General features: G+C 41.5%; 1 protein-coding gene across 3 annotated transcripts in view; it reads right to left on the bottom strand.

Annotated features, from left to right (window-relative positions):
• The window catches only part of LOC119490789 (membrane-associated guanylate kinase, WW and PDZ domain-containing protein 3), a 169,055-nt gene that overhangs the window by 9,097 nt on the left and 142,582 nt on the right, over window positions 1-17,376 (bottom strand). For 2 of the 3 annotated variants that reach the window (XM_037774274.1, XM_037774284.1), the window contains exons 9-18: window positions 14,065-14,256; window positions 11,930-12,577; window positions 8,866-8,897; window positions 8,042-8,207; window positions 7,187-7,281; window positions 6,804-7,011; window positions 4,666-4,848; window positions 2,796-2,981; window positions 2,226-2,322; window positions 781-886 (exon numbers count right to left, since the gene is read on the bottom strand). In XM_037774274.1, the coding sequence (XP_037630202.1) occupies window positions 781-886; window positions 2,226-2,322; window positions 2,796-2,981; window positions 4,666-4,848; window positions 6,804-7,011; window positions 7,187-7,281; window positions 8,042-8,207; window positions 8,866-8,897; window positions 11,930-12,577; window positions 14,065-14,256 (1,913 nt within the window). Of the gene's footprint in view, window positions 1-780; window positions 887-2,225; window positions 2,323-2,795; window positions 2,982-4,665; window positions 4,849-6,803; window positions 7,012-7,186; window positions 7,282-8,041; window positions 8,208-8,865; window positions 8,898-10,448; window positions 10,491-11,929; window positions 12,578-14,064; window positions 14,257-17,376 lie in introns of all 3 variants that reach the window. The other variant, XM_037774264.1, reaches the window with a different exon arrangement.

The raw sequence follows: 17,376 nt of genomic DNA, 5'->3' as shown, positions 1-17,376 counted from the left end.
ACGTCATTGAAGCCCCTTCTTGTTTAATGATTGCCTGTTTTTTAATTGTCTGTATCTGTTCAGCCCAAAGTTGCATTGAGATCAGTGACGTCTCATCAGAGTCTGGAGAATTTACTGTTGATTAGAGATGTCATTAATGATCCTCTCTCTTCTTTGAATGGCTTCATTCTTTCTTTATATTGATCTGAAAGTAACATAATTTGAAACTATAACTAGAGAAGGCAATTTCTGAAGAAATTGCAGTGTGTATGCTGGATGTTGAAAAGCTGACGCTAAACTGGATTGCTGGCTTTAAAAGTTGAATAATACCAATAACGTATGAAAGATGTGGAATATTTCAAGGTTTGTTGATAAACTGATGCAAAACTGGATAAGCTGCCTTTAAAAGTTGAATAACATCCATAATGTATGAAAGTTGTGGACCATTGTAAGTGTCCTCATTGTCCTCAGTTTAAAATCAGTAAATCAGTGAATCAGTTTGAATGATTTCTACATTGGAAAATGTGGAAGGAGTTGAATAGAATAATAGAATATTGGTGCTTCCAGCATTCACACCCAATGAACTCAATGTACCTGTGCAGTGTATGGAACAAAAAGAACTAGGAGTTCTATGCTATATTGTAAGCAAATAATGAATTGTAATATTTCTTTTTATACATGTACAGACAAAGATTAGAGCTTATATGCCTATTATGTAAAAATGTGTGCCGGTAGCAGCTTTAACCTTCAAATAATTGGCAAGATTACATATAGTGGAGGGAATAAGAGGATTATTCTTACCTGGTTGGGTCCTGTCACACACAGCGTTCCCTGCTCACCAAGTGAAAGACTTTTGTGGTCAGACCAGTTGACTCCCTCCCTTTTCTCTTCCAGGTCCAGGTTAAAACTAAAAACAAACAACAGAGGAATTTCTCCAGTCACACAAGCTGTAAACAGCATGCTGCAGGCCACAAACACAAAAAGACATTATGCAAAACTTCAAATCTAATTTAATGCTGGATATTAAATAGGGCATGTTTTTGAATATTTGAATATTTTCATTTGTATGCGGTATATGTTCTATACTGTACACATTATTATCTTTTATGTTAATTACACCGCCGTCTTTGTCAAGAGAAATTTCCTCTAGTCGTTTGCTCTGAGGGCAACCCTCCCTCTTCCACATGCACACTTTATTTCACAGTGAGTCTAATTACAGAGGATTGTTTTTGGTTTTATAAGTGCAAGTAGCAATATTATTCTATTAATATTACCACAAACAATAACCATAAAGTGGTTTATTTTCAATTGTAGAGAAGGTTCTTATTACATGTCCTGTCTAATTCTGTGTACACCCTCCTCAGGCCAAGTGGGAGTGGGAGCAGCAAGTCAGAGAAGGAAGGAGTTGGCCATTTCAATTTGGCGAGAAAAAGCATTTAGGCAGCACAATCATTTTCTCAGTATTGCCTAATGTGAACGTTAAAATTGTTTTTTAAAGATACATTCTGGTCACTTGAAACATTGCATTCCATTGCAACATCAGCGCCCAGCAGCAAAGCTACGCCTCAACCATTTTGGACTGAAAATGACTATCGGATGCCAGTAAAACCTCCACCTAAAGGTGCCGTACAAAAGTAAAACTAAATAATTTCTATTTTATTGTCATACTCTGCCGAAATAAAAATAAATAAATAAAAGTTTTCAGCAGTGGAGTTTTATCTCTTTGCTTCTATACTCTTTGACGGTGAGGTAACTGTTCGTTCTAAACAACAATGGCGGCTCCTGAAGCGATTCACATTGATGCTGATATAGCATCAGTTATATCAGAGCTAGAGAGTATTTCTTCATTGAAAGAAGAGCACAGAACGGCACTGAAGGCTTTTCTTGATGGAAAACATGTTTTCGCTCTTCTCCCGACTGGCTTCGGCAAGAGTTTGATTGACAGATCGTTCATCCAGTCATCTGCTAAGTATTTTTTTTAAGTGCCTGCCCTTTTCCAAACAGTTTCCAATGACAGTTTCTCAGATGGTTCTGGGTAACAAACTATGTGGCGGGTCAGGTTAACTGACCCTGGGACAGCTATGCACTGGGTTGGTAGTTAGTGTAGTCAGAGTATAGTTAGTTAAGACTTAAAATTTAGTGGTATGCACAAGATGTTAGGACAGTTTCAAAGGCCCTCTTCCCCCTGTTGACTAATAGTGTTTTTTTGCTTTATTCTTTTCTTTTGAGTGAGAGACGACTCTTACCGTTCATCCTGTAGTGCGGACCTTTGCCCCATGGCTCGGTGTTGGAGAGCTGGACTCTGTTTAGCTGAACTGGCTCCAGATGGAGGGCCCTTGTATTCTAAAAACATTTTGATATTACAGCGATCAGTGTAAAAATGCCAACATATAGAATCCTTCTGCAACATGTTTCATATTCATATTAAACAATAAAAGTTCATAATTGAATTCTCTTTAACAACCTGAAGACAATTTAGCCTGAAACAATTATAAGCATCATCATCAGACTTAGATATCTCACTAAAGGCACTGGCATTACAGTGATATAAAGATACAATTTGTTTTATTTTCATTCATTCAATCCTTTCAGAGGAAGTACTTTTTCAAATTTGTAATACCTCAACTAAGAACTAAATTTGTAATACTGATACTAAAACATTTATATCTTCTTATTATGTGTGTGGTTGATTGCTTTGAGCACTTGGCTGCAGAACTAATTTCTCCCTTGCAGACAATAAAGTCAAAACAATGAATTGAACCGAATTGATCAAAAGACCAACATAACTGCAGATGTGGGCACACAGAGAGACTCACCGTCCTCGGGAACCACAGTGAGGGTGACAACGTTGCCGGCATCCTTGATAAGCTGAACAATGTCATTGTGAGAGAGCTCAATGATGGAGCGCCCGTTGACCGCTGAGATACGATCTCCGACGTGCAGCAGGCCGCAGCGGTCGGTGGGGCTGCCTTCAATGATCCGGCCAATTTTGTGTGGAATGACTGAAATGGTAGATATGAAGGGAAATGAGACATTGAGACCCAGATAGAGTGGCCATTGTGAAAACATGGAATATATTGAGAAAGTCAACATAATGGTGGACTCCGTAGTTAAAGCAAAACTGCTTTGTTCTGGTTTAACTAAAATCACAGACTGGGAGTATGTATCAGCTCAAAAAGAGAAACACATCACTGTTTCCTCTATGCGTCTTTAAAGTGGGTTATACCATTAAATACACAGCATCTAACAGAAACCCTGGTGAGTCTCCTTCTTCAGTGATGCTAAACAGTGTTCAAATTCATTTATACCAAACTGCTATAAACTATAATGTATTATATCGCGCCATGACACCAGAAAAGTCTTTCTCCCATTGTCTTTGATATGCATATATTGCTGGATTTTCATACAAAATTAGAAACTAAGGAATTCATTGGCACCAACCATGTCATGTTAGCTTGTCGGGAAGGGGGCTATATAACGTTCCAAAAGTTAGGCTACATTTTGGTGAGGAAAAACTGGCATGGCCATTTTCCAAGGGGTTCCTTGACCTCAAACCTCAAGATATGTGAATGAAAATGGGTTCTATGGATACCCAGGAGTCTCCCCTTTACAGACATGCCCATTTTATGATAATCACATTCAGCTTTGGGCAAAAAAAATAAGCAGTTTTTTGAATGCAGTATAAATGTGTTATTTTTGCCTGTTCTAAAAATTATGTGTTTGAATATTTCTGCAAACTGGGGATGCTAAACAGTCTTGGAATTACATAAATTGGGTATCACAGAAAAGCTGAGACTCTTGTGGATCCAATGAGCCCAATTGTATTCATGTGTGATGATGTTAGTCCCCATAGTAGCAATTTCATTGTAGAGACCATTTTTTAAAACTTGACCTCACTGTATAAAATGACCTGTGATGACCTCGAGGATAATCACAGCCTCATGAAACTTTACGACCAAAAACTAGAGACCTAGGCCATTCAGACGATGTATGGATGGTATATTGACAATAAGGGGGTTTCTGAGCAGTTTCTATAACAGAAGTGCTCGCCATCCAATTGCCGAAAAATGCAATTCTTGCAGAAATCTCCAAATGTCAAAAGTTGTTGATACCAAATCACAGCATGACTTTTTCTACGGTGTTCCTCAAGGTCTTGGTGTCTTAATGTGGTATTTTGGAGGGATTACTGATTATTGTTATCGATTCCAAGTGGTAAAAAAATGGTTAAGTTTAGCACCAAATCTGCGTACCAAATAGTATCAACCCAAAAATTGCTGCAACAATTTATGAGACATAAAAGAGCATGGGATTGACCATCATATACTTCTATCATAATGTTCTAAACCCTTACACACTTTTACCATTCATTTTAATTAATTAATTCATATTTATTTCTGATTTATGACTAGAACAACTTGACACACAGTGCTACATCTCAAATTAATCTCCAGGTTCCCAGCTTTCAGATGATGTACACCACTTCTATGTGACATCTACTGTTGACCTGCTATCTCCCCCTAAAGACTCCCTGTACCACCCTAAAAAAGACAAAAACAGGTCTAAGTGGGTCTCTTAGGGTTACAAAATGTTGTATAAGTATAAATTTCTAAAAATATATTATGCTAAGCTTAGATATGGAAAATCTTAAAATAATGATGCAGGATTTGTGAGATTACACTCTCTCACCTCCATACGGCGGTTTACTCTTAGAGGTGAGGATAACGAAGCCAAATCCCTCTGAGTCTTTGCGGTGGAGCGTGATGTCAAAAGACTCGTGGTCCAGAGCGCTGGGCATCGGTAGGCGAGGTAGCTTGGGAGAACCGTTCACCAGCACTGGAGTCATTTCCAGAGCCTCATCCTCTGTCACATCTGAATAAAAAGGATACAGATGATAATGTTATTTGTGTTTTGGCACAACTCGTTTGTATTTGTGTGTGTGGGTGTGTGCATTCCTGAGGGTTTTTACAGAGCGGTCTGGAGTTTACTGTGTGTGCACGTATGAAATATGCAAATAAAAGTGGTGTCTTGTAACTGAATAGTACAAACACAGTGCTGCAGTATGATCTACAGATTGTGGATGTTGAAAGTGGTTGCCAATGGCTACCGTTACCGACTATGTTGGCGGAGAGATAACTACTCAAACATTCAGTGCGAGGCCTCTATTCCCTGAATCCATAACTGAAGCTGTGATCACTTGATGATAAAACAAAAAGCATGTCCAGTGCTCAAAGAGATGATTTTCCACTGAATAACTGTGAGTTTCTGTGAGCTGTACTCTTTTCTTTGGTCAGCTACACCGGCTGTCTGCTTAAGCTAACTACTGAGTTCATCATCTATTTACACACATCTATTTTTAACCATCAAACAGCTGTTGTTTCTGTCGAAATACAAAATGCACAAAAAGGATTTTTCTCACGAAAGCCCTGTGAGACATTGGGTGTTTATATCAACAATGTTTTCATGATCTGGATTATTTGATCAAAAACAACAGCAAAACACAGCTTTTATATATTTATATAAAAGTGTCAGATTATTACTTAAAGGGGACATATCATGCTCATTTTCCGGTTCATACTTGTATTTTGGGTTTCTACTAGAATATTTTTACATGCTTTAATGTTCAAAAAACACATTATTTTTCTCATACTGTCTATCTGAATATCCCTGTATTCACCCTCTGTCTGAAACGCTCCGTTTTAGCTCCTGTCTCTTTAAGACCCCCTCCTGAAAAAGCCCAGTCTGCTCTGATTGGCTTGTGAGAAAAATATGGTGCACCTTTGCAAAGGGTTATGTCTAGATGGTAACCTACAATTTGGGCATCTCTCGCGAGATGGTTAAGGTTAGGGATTGACCTCCAATGGTTAAAGGCAGGGTTGGTAAAGATTTTAGAATTTGTTTTTGTTATTTAGTTTAAATTCTCATTACATCCCAACAGCAATCAATAAATCAAATACTCTGACAAAAAAAGGAAACAAATCCGGTATCCGTGGATGTCGCAGGACTGTAATAAACCTGTCCAATCATTTAATTTCATTCAATGATTGGACAGGCCACTTGCCTGTCTACCTGCGTGCACTCTGCCCTTGCACTCATTGTGCATCACGAGTCTTCTTCAAGTTGCTAGCTTGACAGCTGTGAGTACTAAAATTTGGCCATGTTCCCTGTTAAGTTCATTATTTATGTTCGTAATGATAACTGTGGGGGCTTTGGAGGCAGGCATGAGGCGATGGACTGTCAGTGTTGCTGAATTGGTGACTCTTTCTCTAGATTTGGGGACTTTTGGAGCTAGTCGGCAGCCAGTGCTGCTGGATACTTTCATTAGAAAAGAGTTGGCAACACTGGGCTAATTTTTTTGGCTGGATCATTTTTAAAAATCTAGTGTACTCATGCTAGTTTCTCAAGATCGCCCACCTTGCCTTTAAGGTTAGGCATTGAACTTGAATGGTTAAGCTTAGGATAGGTCGTCGGGCAGCGAGTTTCGCAAAAGATTTTGCATGTTTTCTCAATTTGTGGGTTACCTTCTAGACACGACCTTTGCAAAGGTAGTTCTCAAGCTGTAGGTGATATATTCTAATGAACCTGAATGTGGCATAGGAAGGGGAGCCAAATCTAAATGGCTTGTTGAATCACATGTTTTCTAATCTAGACAGCCCACAAAAAACTGACTGAGTTGTCTTATTTCACAGTTTGTGGATTGGTATACACTCCAGATACCCAATGTATGAGCACAAACACTGAAAAAGTGAGTTTTTCATGATATGACCTCTTTAAATTGATGCAAATAAAACATTTAAATTGTGTCAGGTGTTGCTCTGTTTGCTCACCTCTGTAGATGACCTTCCTGCGTATAGTCAACATAACCTGACCATTACGGGCAGCGTTGGTCATCAGATCCAGCACCTGCTTGTGCGAACGACCTTTAACCATCACGCCATCAATGCCAATGAGCTCATCTCCCGCTCTCAGACGACCGTCCTTCTCTGCAGCTCCGTTGGGCACGATGGCCCCGATGTACACCTGGGGAAAAACATTCTGATAGGGGGTTAGTAGCTAGAATGGAGAACTGACCTTTGATGAAATACTGTAGATCATTTAATAATTATTAAGGCATATAAAAAGAGTTTCAGATCAACGACTAGTATAATCTTATATACTGTAGAGATTAAAATACTGAAAATATGCAAACAAGAGTGTTATATATACTTACTGGCTGTTGTGGACCTTCTCCTCCCAGAACACGGAAGCCAAAGCCTGTTTCAATGTCTCTCTTTAGGAAAACATCTATGTCTTTGGTGTGGGGCTCTGTGGATGATGAGTAATAGTGAGTGAGGGATCATGGTTTCAAGATGAACTGGACATAAGGTTAAAAAAACGACTTCTAAACAGGGCTGTAACAGTATACCGGTATCAAGGTATACTGTGGTATGAAAGTTGACGGTTAGCATGCCGTGTACATTTGCTTATCTACAGTATTGAAAAAACTGACATAAATGAGTGTGTGTGTGAGTTAAAGATACAGACAGGATGTGCTGTTGCGCACTTCTAGTATATGTTAATAGTTAATAATCATAGGACATTATTTCAAAAGCTCACAGCTGATGTTGTTTTTCATTTAGTAGATAATGCAACATGCTAAAGTGCTGCTAACATGCTTTAGTTATATAACATTTTATAGTTAAATGATATTCATATTTAGTCAGGTTTATAATTCTGTTTATCATAATTCTGTTCTCATTCCTTTTAGGGTCACTGTGACTGATAATAATAATAATATTAATAATAATAATAATAACACTAATATTATTACACATTGTATTTACATGCTATTTAATTTTTATCAGGTTTATATTTCTGTTTATTATAATTGTGTTCTCACTCCTTTAAGGGTCATTGTAACTGATAATAATAATAATGATAATAATAATAATAATATATTGTATAACCGTGATACCGTGCAACCGTGATATTTTCTGAGACGGTTATCGTACCGTAAAAATTGTATACTGTTACATCCTCACTACTTCTGAGAACAACTGATGTTGTGTTGGTGGTCTCGACTTACGTCTGCTGTCCAGCAGGGCTTTGGACTTCAGGTACAGCTCTGTGGCGTCTCGTTTGGGGGAGTCGGCGGAGCGCAGGGTGCTCGTGTTGGAGTGGTAAGGCAAGGCCTGGGGTACTGAGTCCATGATACCGTCCAAAGTCTCTGTGCTGGCCGTCATTTCCTGTCTCTGAAAAGAAACACATGTACCATCAGCACACCGTATTGCTTCCTTAGTTTTGAACATTTTAGATTTTCATTAGATCACATGTCCTTTGGTATTCACACATTTTATTTATAGTCTCTACAGCTCATTATCCCAGACCGGAGTGGCTGAGCATCTGATGGTGATAGATTACCAAAGGTCACTTCACTGGCTCTTTTTTTCTTTAACTGTTTCACTTTACCTCCCTCCAATTGTTTTGGGAGGCTAAGCAATGAGATTTTAATGTAATTTAAAATCCACGGGAGAAACTAAAGATTTCCCTGTGGCTGTGGCGGGCCCATTCAGGCAGAAAGGGCAACTTCTTTATCTAAAACTGTTGTATTAATAATACCACCATATCTAAAGAGGCTCATCCATGCTTCATTACCATTGCAATCCCCTGACAATAGCCCTAAGAATACGAATACTGAAAGGAAGTAATTAAGACCGTTTCTCAGCGCAAACAAAAGGAGGCGCCCAGAAACATAATCAATATTCAAATTTATTGCTATCATTTAATTCGATGCAATGGAGGCTTACTGGTTAAGCTGAAGGACAAAACGCTTTGCAATTAAATTGAGGGATAAGTCCCCAAGGGGGAAACAATTGTGAGGAAATAGGGAAAAGATATGCTTTTACTCACAGGCTTTAGACTCTTCACGGGGGACGTTTGACCTATGGAGAGACACAGATAGGCAACAGGAATATGGTGAGAAATGCAGATGTGATTTGGAACAATCACTGAGTTGCCGTCCACCAGATGGCACTGCCTCTCTGGCTGAGAAAACAGCAGCAGCAGTGAGTGAACATGAAAACAAACCAGTGAGCTGCTCTAAACTCAAGAGGTGTACTCACTAAAGAACGCTCCATTAGGGAATATGCATCCATGTGCGATTAAAGATACATAGGGAATATAAAGGTACTACATGTGCCGGAGTGATGACTACATAGTGGAAGCCCCACTGCAGGGTTAAAGAAGCGGGTGAGAGCATTAGAGACTCATGCATATAATTCGATGACCGATAATTCTCTTCCCTCTCTCGCTGTTCGCCGTACAGTACACCCACACGTTCCATCTCAAGCGCTCAGATTGTTCCCTACAGATCCTCTCATACAGCCCCCCTTCCTCCCCTCCGCTCCCATTCAACCCCCCGCATTAACTGGATTAACAAACACTCCTCTGGAGCTTGCAGCCCTGTGGGGCCGGACCAACACTTGGCTTGATGAGGGGTTAATGGAGCCTGATGTGAAAAAAGGGAGAGAGACGCAGCGGCGTTTTTCCGCCTCACTGCGGAATTCCCAATCCAACATCAGAACCATCAAAGACGTATAAAAAGACGACACCTGAAACACACCCACTCTTTTCCTTCCATCCTCCATCTGAGCTCTGCTCTTCTTCTGTTCAGTGATGCCCACCACTCTCATACACACTCACAGGCATCCTCTTCCAAGCTAAAGGCCATTGTCTAATGAGGGTTAAAGCTGGCATTAGCTCTTCAGTTGGTCAGCGCTGTGTGAGGCGGAGCCCGCTTTGAGTCAGGGGTCATGCAGTGCATCGGTGGAGTAGGACATGGTGGTGGTGGCACAGCAGTGAGTGGGTGTTTGGGAGAGGAGAGAGAGGAGGGTTGGGGGCACGGCTACGGGGAGGAGGCCCCTGGGGACATTCCCTCTATAGACATTTAGCCATGGCTCTTTAAGGGGCCATGGATGTAGAGGCATGCAGAAGTCCCTTACGTTCCGCCGATGATCAAAGCCAATCCGGGGTTCATCGATTTACGCAGTGAATCCCCGGGGCGGCTGGAGATGATGTAGGAGACATTTGAAGGGTGCCTACCCTCCTCTTTCCTCTCTCCTTTGGAATCAAGCGCAGCCCCGCGCTTATGTAATTCCCAGCTCTAAGACTTGTAACAGACTGCATTACGCCTCGATGGGAGTCGTCATAAACAGAGTGGAGAGACACACAGGAGGAATGCTCAAGAAATGCTAGAGATGTGCAGTTTATAAACGCAAAGAAGCTGCAACAATAGGGCTCGGTCGGATCGAGTCTGGTCATTGAGCAGCTACGGAGGTGCAGGTGGATCCATTCAGCTAAGAAAAGGCAGCAGTCTCTATTGTGGTGACCTTATACAGACTGCAGACACAGTGGCATCACCCAGGCTTTAACAGAACAACAGTGTGTGGTCAAGTCAATGCCCCCCCGCCCCACCAGCCACAACACCACCTCACCTCCCGTCAGTATCAGCACGCTGACCTCACCTCCTAGGGGCACTGTTGAAGTTGTATTGACAGCAATAGCAAATTACAGTCACACATGAGAAGGCAATAAAGCATGAGAATGAATGAAGGATGGATGCACGGCTCTACTCAACTCGACTCGCTCTTTTTTTGGTTTTCCATTAGCAAAAGCGGTGGATAGTACCTGGTACATTTTTTTTGTACCATTGAAGGCGAGGTTCCAAGAATGGACTGTATATGAGAAGAGGACGTAGTCACCATGACGTCACCCATTGTGGACTGCCGTTTTGAAGCCTCCAGTTTGGCATTTTGGCCATCGCCATCTTTGTTTTTTGCCGTCGCCATCTTGTTTTTTTGCAACCAGACGTGACACGAGAAGGTGGAGCTAAGTACAACCGAACGCTGAATAAGACATTTTTAGGCGACCAAAATGTTACAATTAACTTTCATGAACTGAAAACACACTGTGAAAGGGTTAAAGTTCTAAGACGAAAACACGGACAGTTACTCCCAGACTGGACAACGCCGTGGTAGCGACCTGTCAATCACAAGGTAGCCACGCCCTAAAGCATACCCTGCTTTATGGTCTATTTGACTCTAAATGGGACCATAATTTACTAAATGAACATCATGCTGTATTGAAGAAGACTTGAAACTAGCGATTGAGACCATAAACTCATGTTTACAATGTTTACTGAGGTAATAAATCAAGTGAGAAGTAGGCTCATTTTCTCATAGACTTCTATACAATCAGACTTCTTTTGCAACCAGAGGAGTCGCCCCCTGCTGGCTATTAGAAAGAACGCAAGTTTAAGGCACTTCTGCATTGGCTTCAATTTTCAGATCCGGAGTAACCCACTGGTTCCAAGTAGGTTCCAAGCGAGTTGAGACAGTGGAGTTAAAACAGTGCATAACACTGATTGGTCAGAGAGAATTGTCACTACAATCGTCACTTGCACAACATAGGACATCCTGCACAAACCCGTCGCTTTTAAATAGCCAAGTTACCTTCAATACCAACCGCAATTTTTTTATTCACTCGACCCAGAGTTAAAAAAATGGCACCCTGCAAAACTATTCCATACACTATGCACACTACAACGTATGCTACACTGTACATTAACAAAGTGCAGACGTTCCTCTGTTTGGTTGCCGATTAAAGTATTCAGAGGATGTCGTGTTGAAGATGATGTCACAGCAGTTTCATGCGGCATCGCTATGGTGATCAATTGAGAATGCCGCCTCCATGGGTACTATCCGTAGAGGAAAACGAAATTGAGAAAAGGACCTTGTACCAAAAGTGAGTTGAGTCGAGCCGAACCATGCAGTGGAAACGATACACAGGCAGAGAGAGAAACAACAACATGGACATACAGCCATTCAGACTGCCAGATATATAGACAGATAAATAGACAGATATATAAACAGACAGATGACCGACAGACAAAGACAGAGATTAACTGTTCTCTCACCTCCTCGCAGCACTAGCACGTTGACCTCGCTGCCCACTGGTAAGTCTTTGAGAATGTCCACCACTTGGGCGTGGCTCAGAGTTTGGACATTTTGCCTGTTGATCTCCTTAATGACATCTCCTTTCTGCAGCCCGCGGCACCACTGGGCGTCCAGGATCATCTTCACCTTCTGGCCCAGCGGGCAGTCGGCAATGGCGAACCCGAACCCTCCGGGCCCCTTGACCAGCGGCACGCTCACCAGCTCCGGCTGCAGCATCCCCGCCGCCAGCTCTCCCCGCTCCCCGTGCCTCCCGTTGGGCAAGGCCGCCACAACGGGCCGCCCGCTGGCGTCCGTGGTGACGTAGTGGAGCTCCTGAGAGGAGCCATGGAGGACGTCGCCTTTCACGAGCAGCGGCTGCCCATTGATGAGGGGCACGGCCGTCACCACCTCTCCGCCGTGCAGGGCCTGCTGGGTCTGGGTGGCCGGCGGGGGAGGAGGAGGTGGAAGGGGGTCATCGCTGTCTAGATCCACATCTGGAGGAAGCGGGTAGCCACGGCAAAGGACCATGTCCACATACTGGTTGATGGGGATGGATTGGAACATCTGCACCACCTCTGGATGGGTCTTCCCCAGCACAGACATCCCGTTAATCTCAACAATCACATCACCTAAAAACAGAGGGAGAAAAGAAAGAAAGTGACGGGGGAGTTTCTATTCTGGAATTTAATCCAGACATCACTTCTCTACATGTCTCCGGAAAGCACTTATTCCTTCTTTTGTCAGATGGATCTTTCTTCTAAAATGTCCCTTTCCTCTTCACTGCTCTCTCATATTTTCATTTTGACAGCTCGCTGTACCTCTTCCCTCTCCTTTTATCTTCAGTCTACCATTCATTCCCACTTTATTCCTGTCCCTCCTTCACACGCCCCATTGTTGAACAGACCCGAACAGCACTCTCTGCCACAACTACACGGAGGGAAGACGGGTGTAGATTTCCGTCACATCGTACCATTGTAACCATCACACATACACACACACACACACACGGAGCTCACAGCTGTTGATTTATGTAGGCAGCCGCAAGGCAATGGCAAGATCAGAAACTAAACAACAAAGACGTCACATGGCTTCACACCCACCATAATCAGACTGTCTGCTTTAAAACTACACCCTTGACAGTGCTAGAGTTGTTGTTATTGCCTTGTTGAACTCACGGGACGGTGTTAGCTTAAGTGAACACTCCGAAATGAATACCTCCAGGTGCATCATAGTAGCACAGCTGGTTGCAAAAATATTATTTTGTAATATTGCAGAAATTATAAGCTACAAACTCACAGATCTTCCAGCCAGCTAAATGAGATTTAAAGGGACAGCGTGTAGGATTTGCTTTCATCTAGTGGTGTGGTTGCAGATTGCAACCAACTGAGTACCCCTCCGCTCCTTTCCAAGACTGTGGTAACCTCACTCAGAGGCCATCCTTACCATAATAACACTACTTGAGGAGCAACGGAAGTCAGGCGGCGGCTGGCAGTACCACGGTTTTGCGCTCTGTGGCTCACGTTACTGCAGTTTCACAAGAGTGTTGAAGAACTACGGTGGTTTTCAGGTAACGTAAAACGTGAAAGGTTCTCTCTAGAGCCAGTTTGGTTTGGTTGTTTGTTTGTTTGGTTACACATGAAGGGCTCATTCTGAGCTAACGAAACAACGTATTCTCATACAACGTTTCGTATGATAGCTACGAGTTATTCCTCATTTTTTTTGTGCGCTTTCCTACAAATGTCCAGCATCAATTTCCGCTACAGTCTTTTCAAAATAAACTTCCATTTTCACAGGAAACAATTTAGTTGGGATTAGGCAACAAAACTACTTAGCTAGGGTTAGGAAAAGATCGTGGTTAAGTTATGGAAAACTGGAAGAGGTTTCGCTGCTCCGAAAGTGGCGGAACTTAAGTACGGAAGTTCCGTGACAAAAACTACTTAGTTACGTTTTACATATGAATGTATTTCATATACACTAATGAAAACATTGTTATGAATATTATATTATATTTCTGCTAATGGATCCCTGAAATGTTACACACTGTCCCTTTAAGTGTTTATTTGAACAGGAATAGCCTTTTTGTAGTGTGTGTACATCTGCAGAGGTTTTTGCTCACCGGACGCCATCTTGTTGTCGTGGGCAGCAGGACCGTCGCTGAGCACGTTTTTCACCTGCAGAAACTCATCTGTGCGATCGCCTCCGATGATGGTGAATCCAAATCCTTGGGAGCTCTTCTTCAGCGCTGTGTGATACATCTCACCCTTCAGTTCGCTGGGGTCTGAAGTGAAGCCGAACCCACCTCCTTTACCTGCAAACAAAGTGAACATTAGGGTCGGAAATCACCAGAGGCCCCACGATAAGATATTATCACGATACAATATTGCGATTTTAAACATTTTGCGATATGATGAGATATACTGCGATTTATTAAATTTTTCAACTGCAAATTATCCAGTTTGTCAACATCTGTTTTATCTAATAAGATACAGTTTTCACTCTGTTCATCTCAGAGTTTTCATTCACATATCTTGAGGTCAGAGGTTAAGGGACCCCTTTGAAAATGGCCATGCCAGTTTTTCCCAAAATGTAGCGTAACTTTGGCGAATTATTTAGTGTTCTTCCCGACTAAAATTGCATAGTTGGTACCAATGGATTCCTTAGGTTTTTTAATTCTAGCTTTAAAACTGAGCCCGCTACAACCTCTGAGTGACAGAATAACTGCTGGGCCCGCCGGCGGGATTATTCGGCGAGATTGTTAAGAGGTTAATAGTTTATATAATAAAAGAATCGATAATTACCGTCCATGTATCAATAAAATATTGCCATGGAAAATATTGCGTTATAACTATGCTGTATCCATTTTTACCCCCACCTCTAGCGCACATGCAGGAGTGCATGGAGAGGGAGGTGTACTACAGAGAGAAAGCCTGAGTGAATGACAAGCTTCATCAAAACACAAGTGAAATCTCCAAACAGAGCTCGACATCAAACGCAGCAACACTGATTAATAGATTCACATCCCGCTTGAAAGAGAGCAAAATCCATCCATGTCTGCATTGAACGTCGATGACACGCATTATGTGCCGACAGAGTAATTACTGATTTCTAATTAACAGGCATGATGTACACGCGTAAACTAGATAAACCCATCAACAGAGACCTTTTTGTGCACCCCTGTAGAGCAAACAGACAGATAATATGATATACAATGTGAGCATTGGATGCTAATTCACTTGTTAACTGTTCTGTGCTTCCACCTGTTACAGAAGTATAGAGCAGAACGGTGATATAACACCTCTGACAGAGTCCAATTTAGCACAGTGTCCTCTCTTATCCCCTTCCTGCTGCAGTCGGTGACTCAGAAAAAAAGAGGTTTGTCAGTGTGGACTTTATATAACTTGAGTAAGGAACAACTTAAGGTCAGTGGCAACATCAATATGGACCAGCGGCTTGGCTGTGGCATACGCTATACGCGAGATAACCACCTCTCAGGGTCACACTGAATTAAACTGAGCAGCGTCCCTATCTGGCATTACTGTGGTATCAGCACTTTAGATCATGGACACACCATTTTTCCCCCGCTGCCTGATGGTCTCTGTGGCCTGGACTGCGTTATAGCATTGACTCAAAAACACTAAAGCCGAAGCCAGCTGGTGACAAATGATGCACATTCCAGCGACTGTGCTGTATTTTGAGAGAATGTGATGTGGCTGTGTATCTCTATAGCTTTAGAAGTGGTCCATCATTTTTTAAAATAAGGTACCAGTTTCTTTATATCTAAAGTTCATTGAACTACAGCTAAAGTAACCCTATACCTGAAAGACAAATACGCAATAAACAAACATACTTAATACTTGCTTTTTTTTATACTAAGTACAAATCATATGTTTGTCAACAATAACAATACATTTATTTAATTATATAAACAAAAATGCCCAAGAATGTTCACTGTGTTTAAAGCAATGTGATAAAACATTAAATTAACCTTAATTTAATTAAAGGGTAACTTTGGTATTTTTTCAACCCTATTTTCTCATGTTTTTGTGTCTAACTGACTAATAGCGACAACAATTTCTGAAATTGGTCCAGTATTGAGGGAGAGCGCTGTAGGCGGCAGCCGCTCACTGGCTGCAATAACGTGCCATTGGGGCAAGCTGGCACTGTCATTTACAGTACGTCCAGTAAAAGTGCTTGTTTTTGCCTTGACAGACACTGATTGTTATTATAAATGTCTGACAACATTATGGAAAGAGTCTCGCTCAAGCAGAAGTCTCGTTCTGAAATCTGGCGAGATGACGTGTTGCCAGAAGACAGCAGTGGAATAGTGGAATACATCCATGGTGGAAACGTGAGTGCCAGTCGGGCAGAGTTTGTTGTGTTGGACTACAGAAAGCTAAAAGATTTTCAACGTCATGGCTGAATATTTAGATGATTTCAACAATGTGGTCTTTGAATTAGATGGCCGCCCGTATTTATTTGAGTAACTTCTCCTTGAGCGGGACTTGGACACAATAACAAACAGACCGGATCAAGTGAAAGGTAAGAAAACCATTATATTTCTCTGTAGGGTCCTTTCCATAATGTTGTCAGACATTTATAATAACAATTTGAGCCTGTCAGTAGCAAAACCTTTTTTTATTTTTTTTATTGTGTTATAAAGTGATATTAGTGGATGTAGCATTACACTGATGCTGCTCACTTGCCCGCGCAGCTCTTTAAAGCGTTATCCTTCAACAGTGGACCAATTTCTGAAATTATTGTCTCCATTAGTCACTTTGACACAGAAACATGGGAAAATATGTACCAGGTTGAAAAATACAGAAGTTAACCTTTAAAATAACTTCTAGTAGATTTCTCCTCTAAAGAAATAATGGCTCAGCCCAAAAACTGAATTTCACTGCCACCATGCCACCAAGTTAAAGATGTGGTTCAAATATTCACCAACAATAGTTTAAAGGACAAAGGTGGCATTATTCTATGTTACTGTCACCAAATCCCATCAAATGACCAAAACCAACATTGCTTTAGTTTGTCTTCCCAAGCCCATTAATTCCTGAAGAAAAATAGTGTATTAAAGAGGCTAAAAAAGAGCTGCAGTTCATGTTCATGGTAATGAAGGAAAATGTCACCACGGTTAATGATGTGTTTTTGGACAAAAATGGAGGAATACGCCAAATCAGGCTTGTTAGTAGGATCAGTTCATTGTTGGTTTTGTTTTTTTAATGGCATTAGTTGACAATAAGATAATGATAATAAAATGGTGACTTTTGAGATGTGCAGCTAAAATTGGTTTTGAGAAGACTGCATCAATGCATGTGTATGCCTCACCTGGAAACAACTGCTCTGTGTATATAAATCTAAAGCTGCATATCTTCTTCCAATTCTCCCCCTTTATCTCTCTCTGTTGCACATGGTGATTGGACGGTGA

The sequence above is a fragment of the Sebastes umbrosus genome, chromosome 1 (genome assembly GCF_015220745.1).
Source record: "Sebastes umbrosus isolate fSebUmb1 chromosome 1, fSebUmb1.pri, whole genome shotgun sequence".
In the NCBI taxonomy this organism is placed as follows: Eukaryota; Metazoa; Chordata; class Actinopteri; order Perciformes; family Sebastidae; genus Sebastes; species Sebastes umbrosus.
The sequence above is the reverse complement of the archived record's forward strand: the minus strand, read 5'-3'. Positions and strand labels throughout refer to the sequence as shown.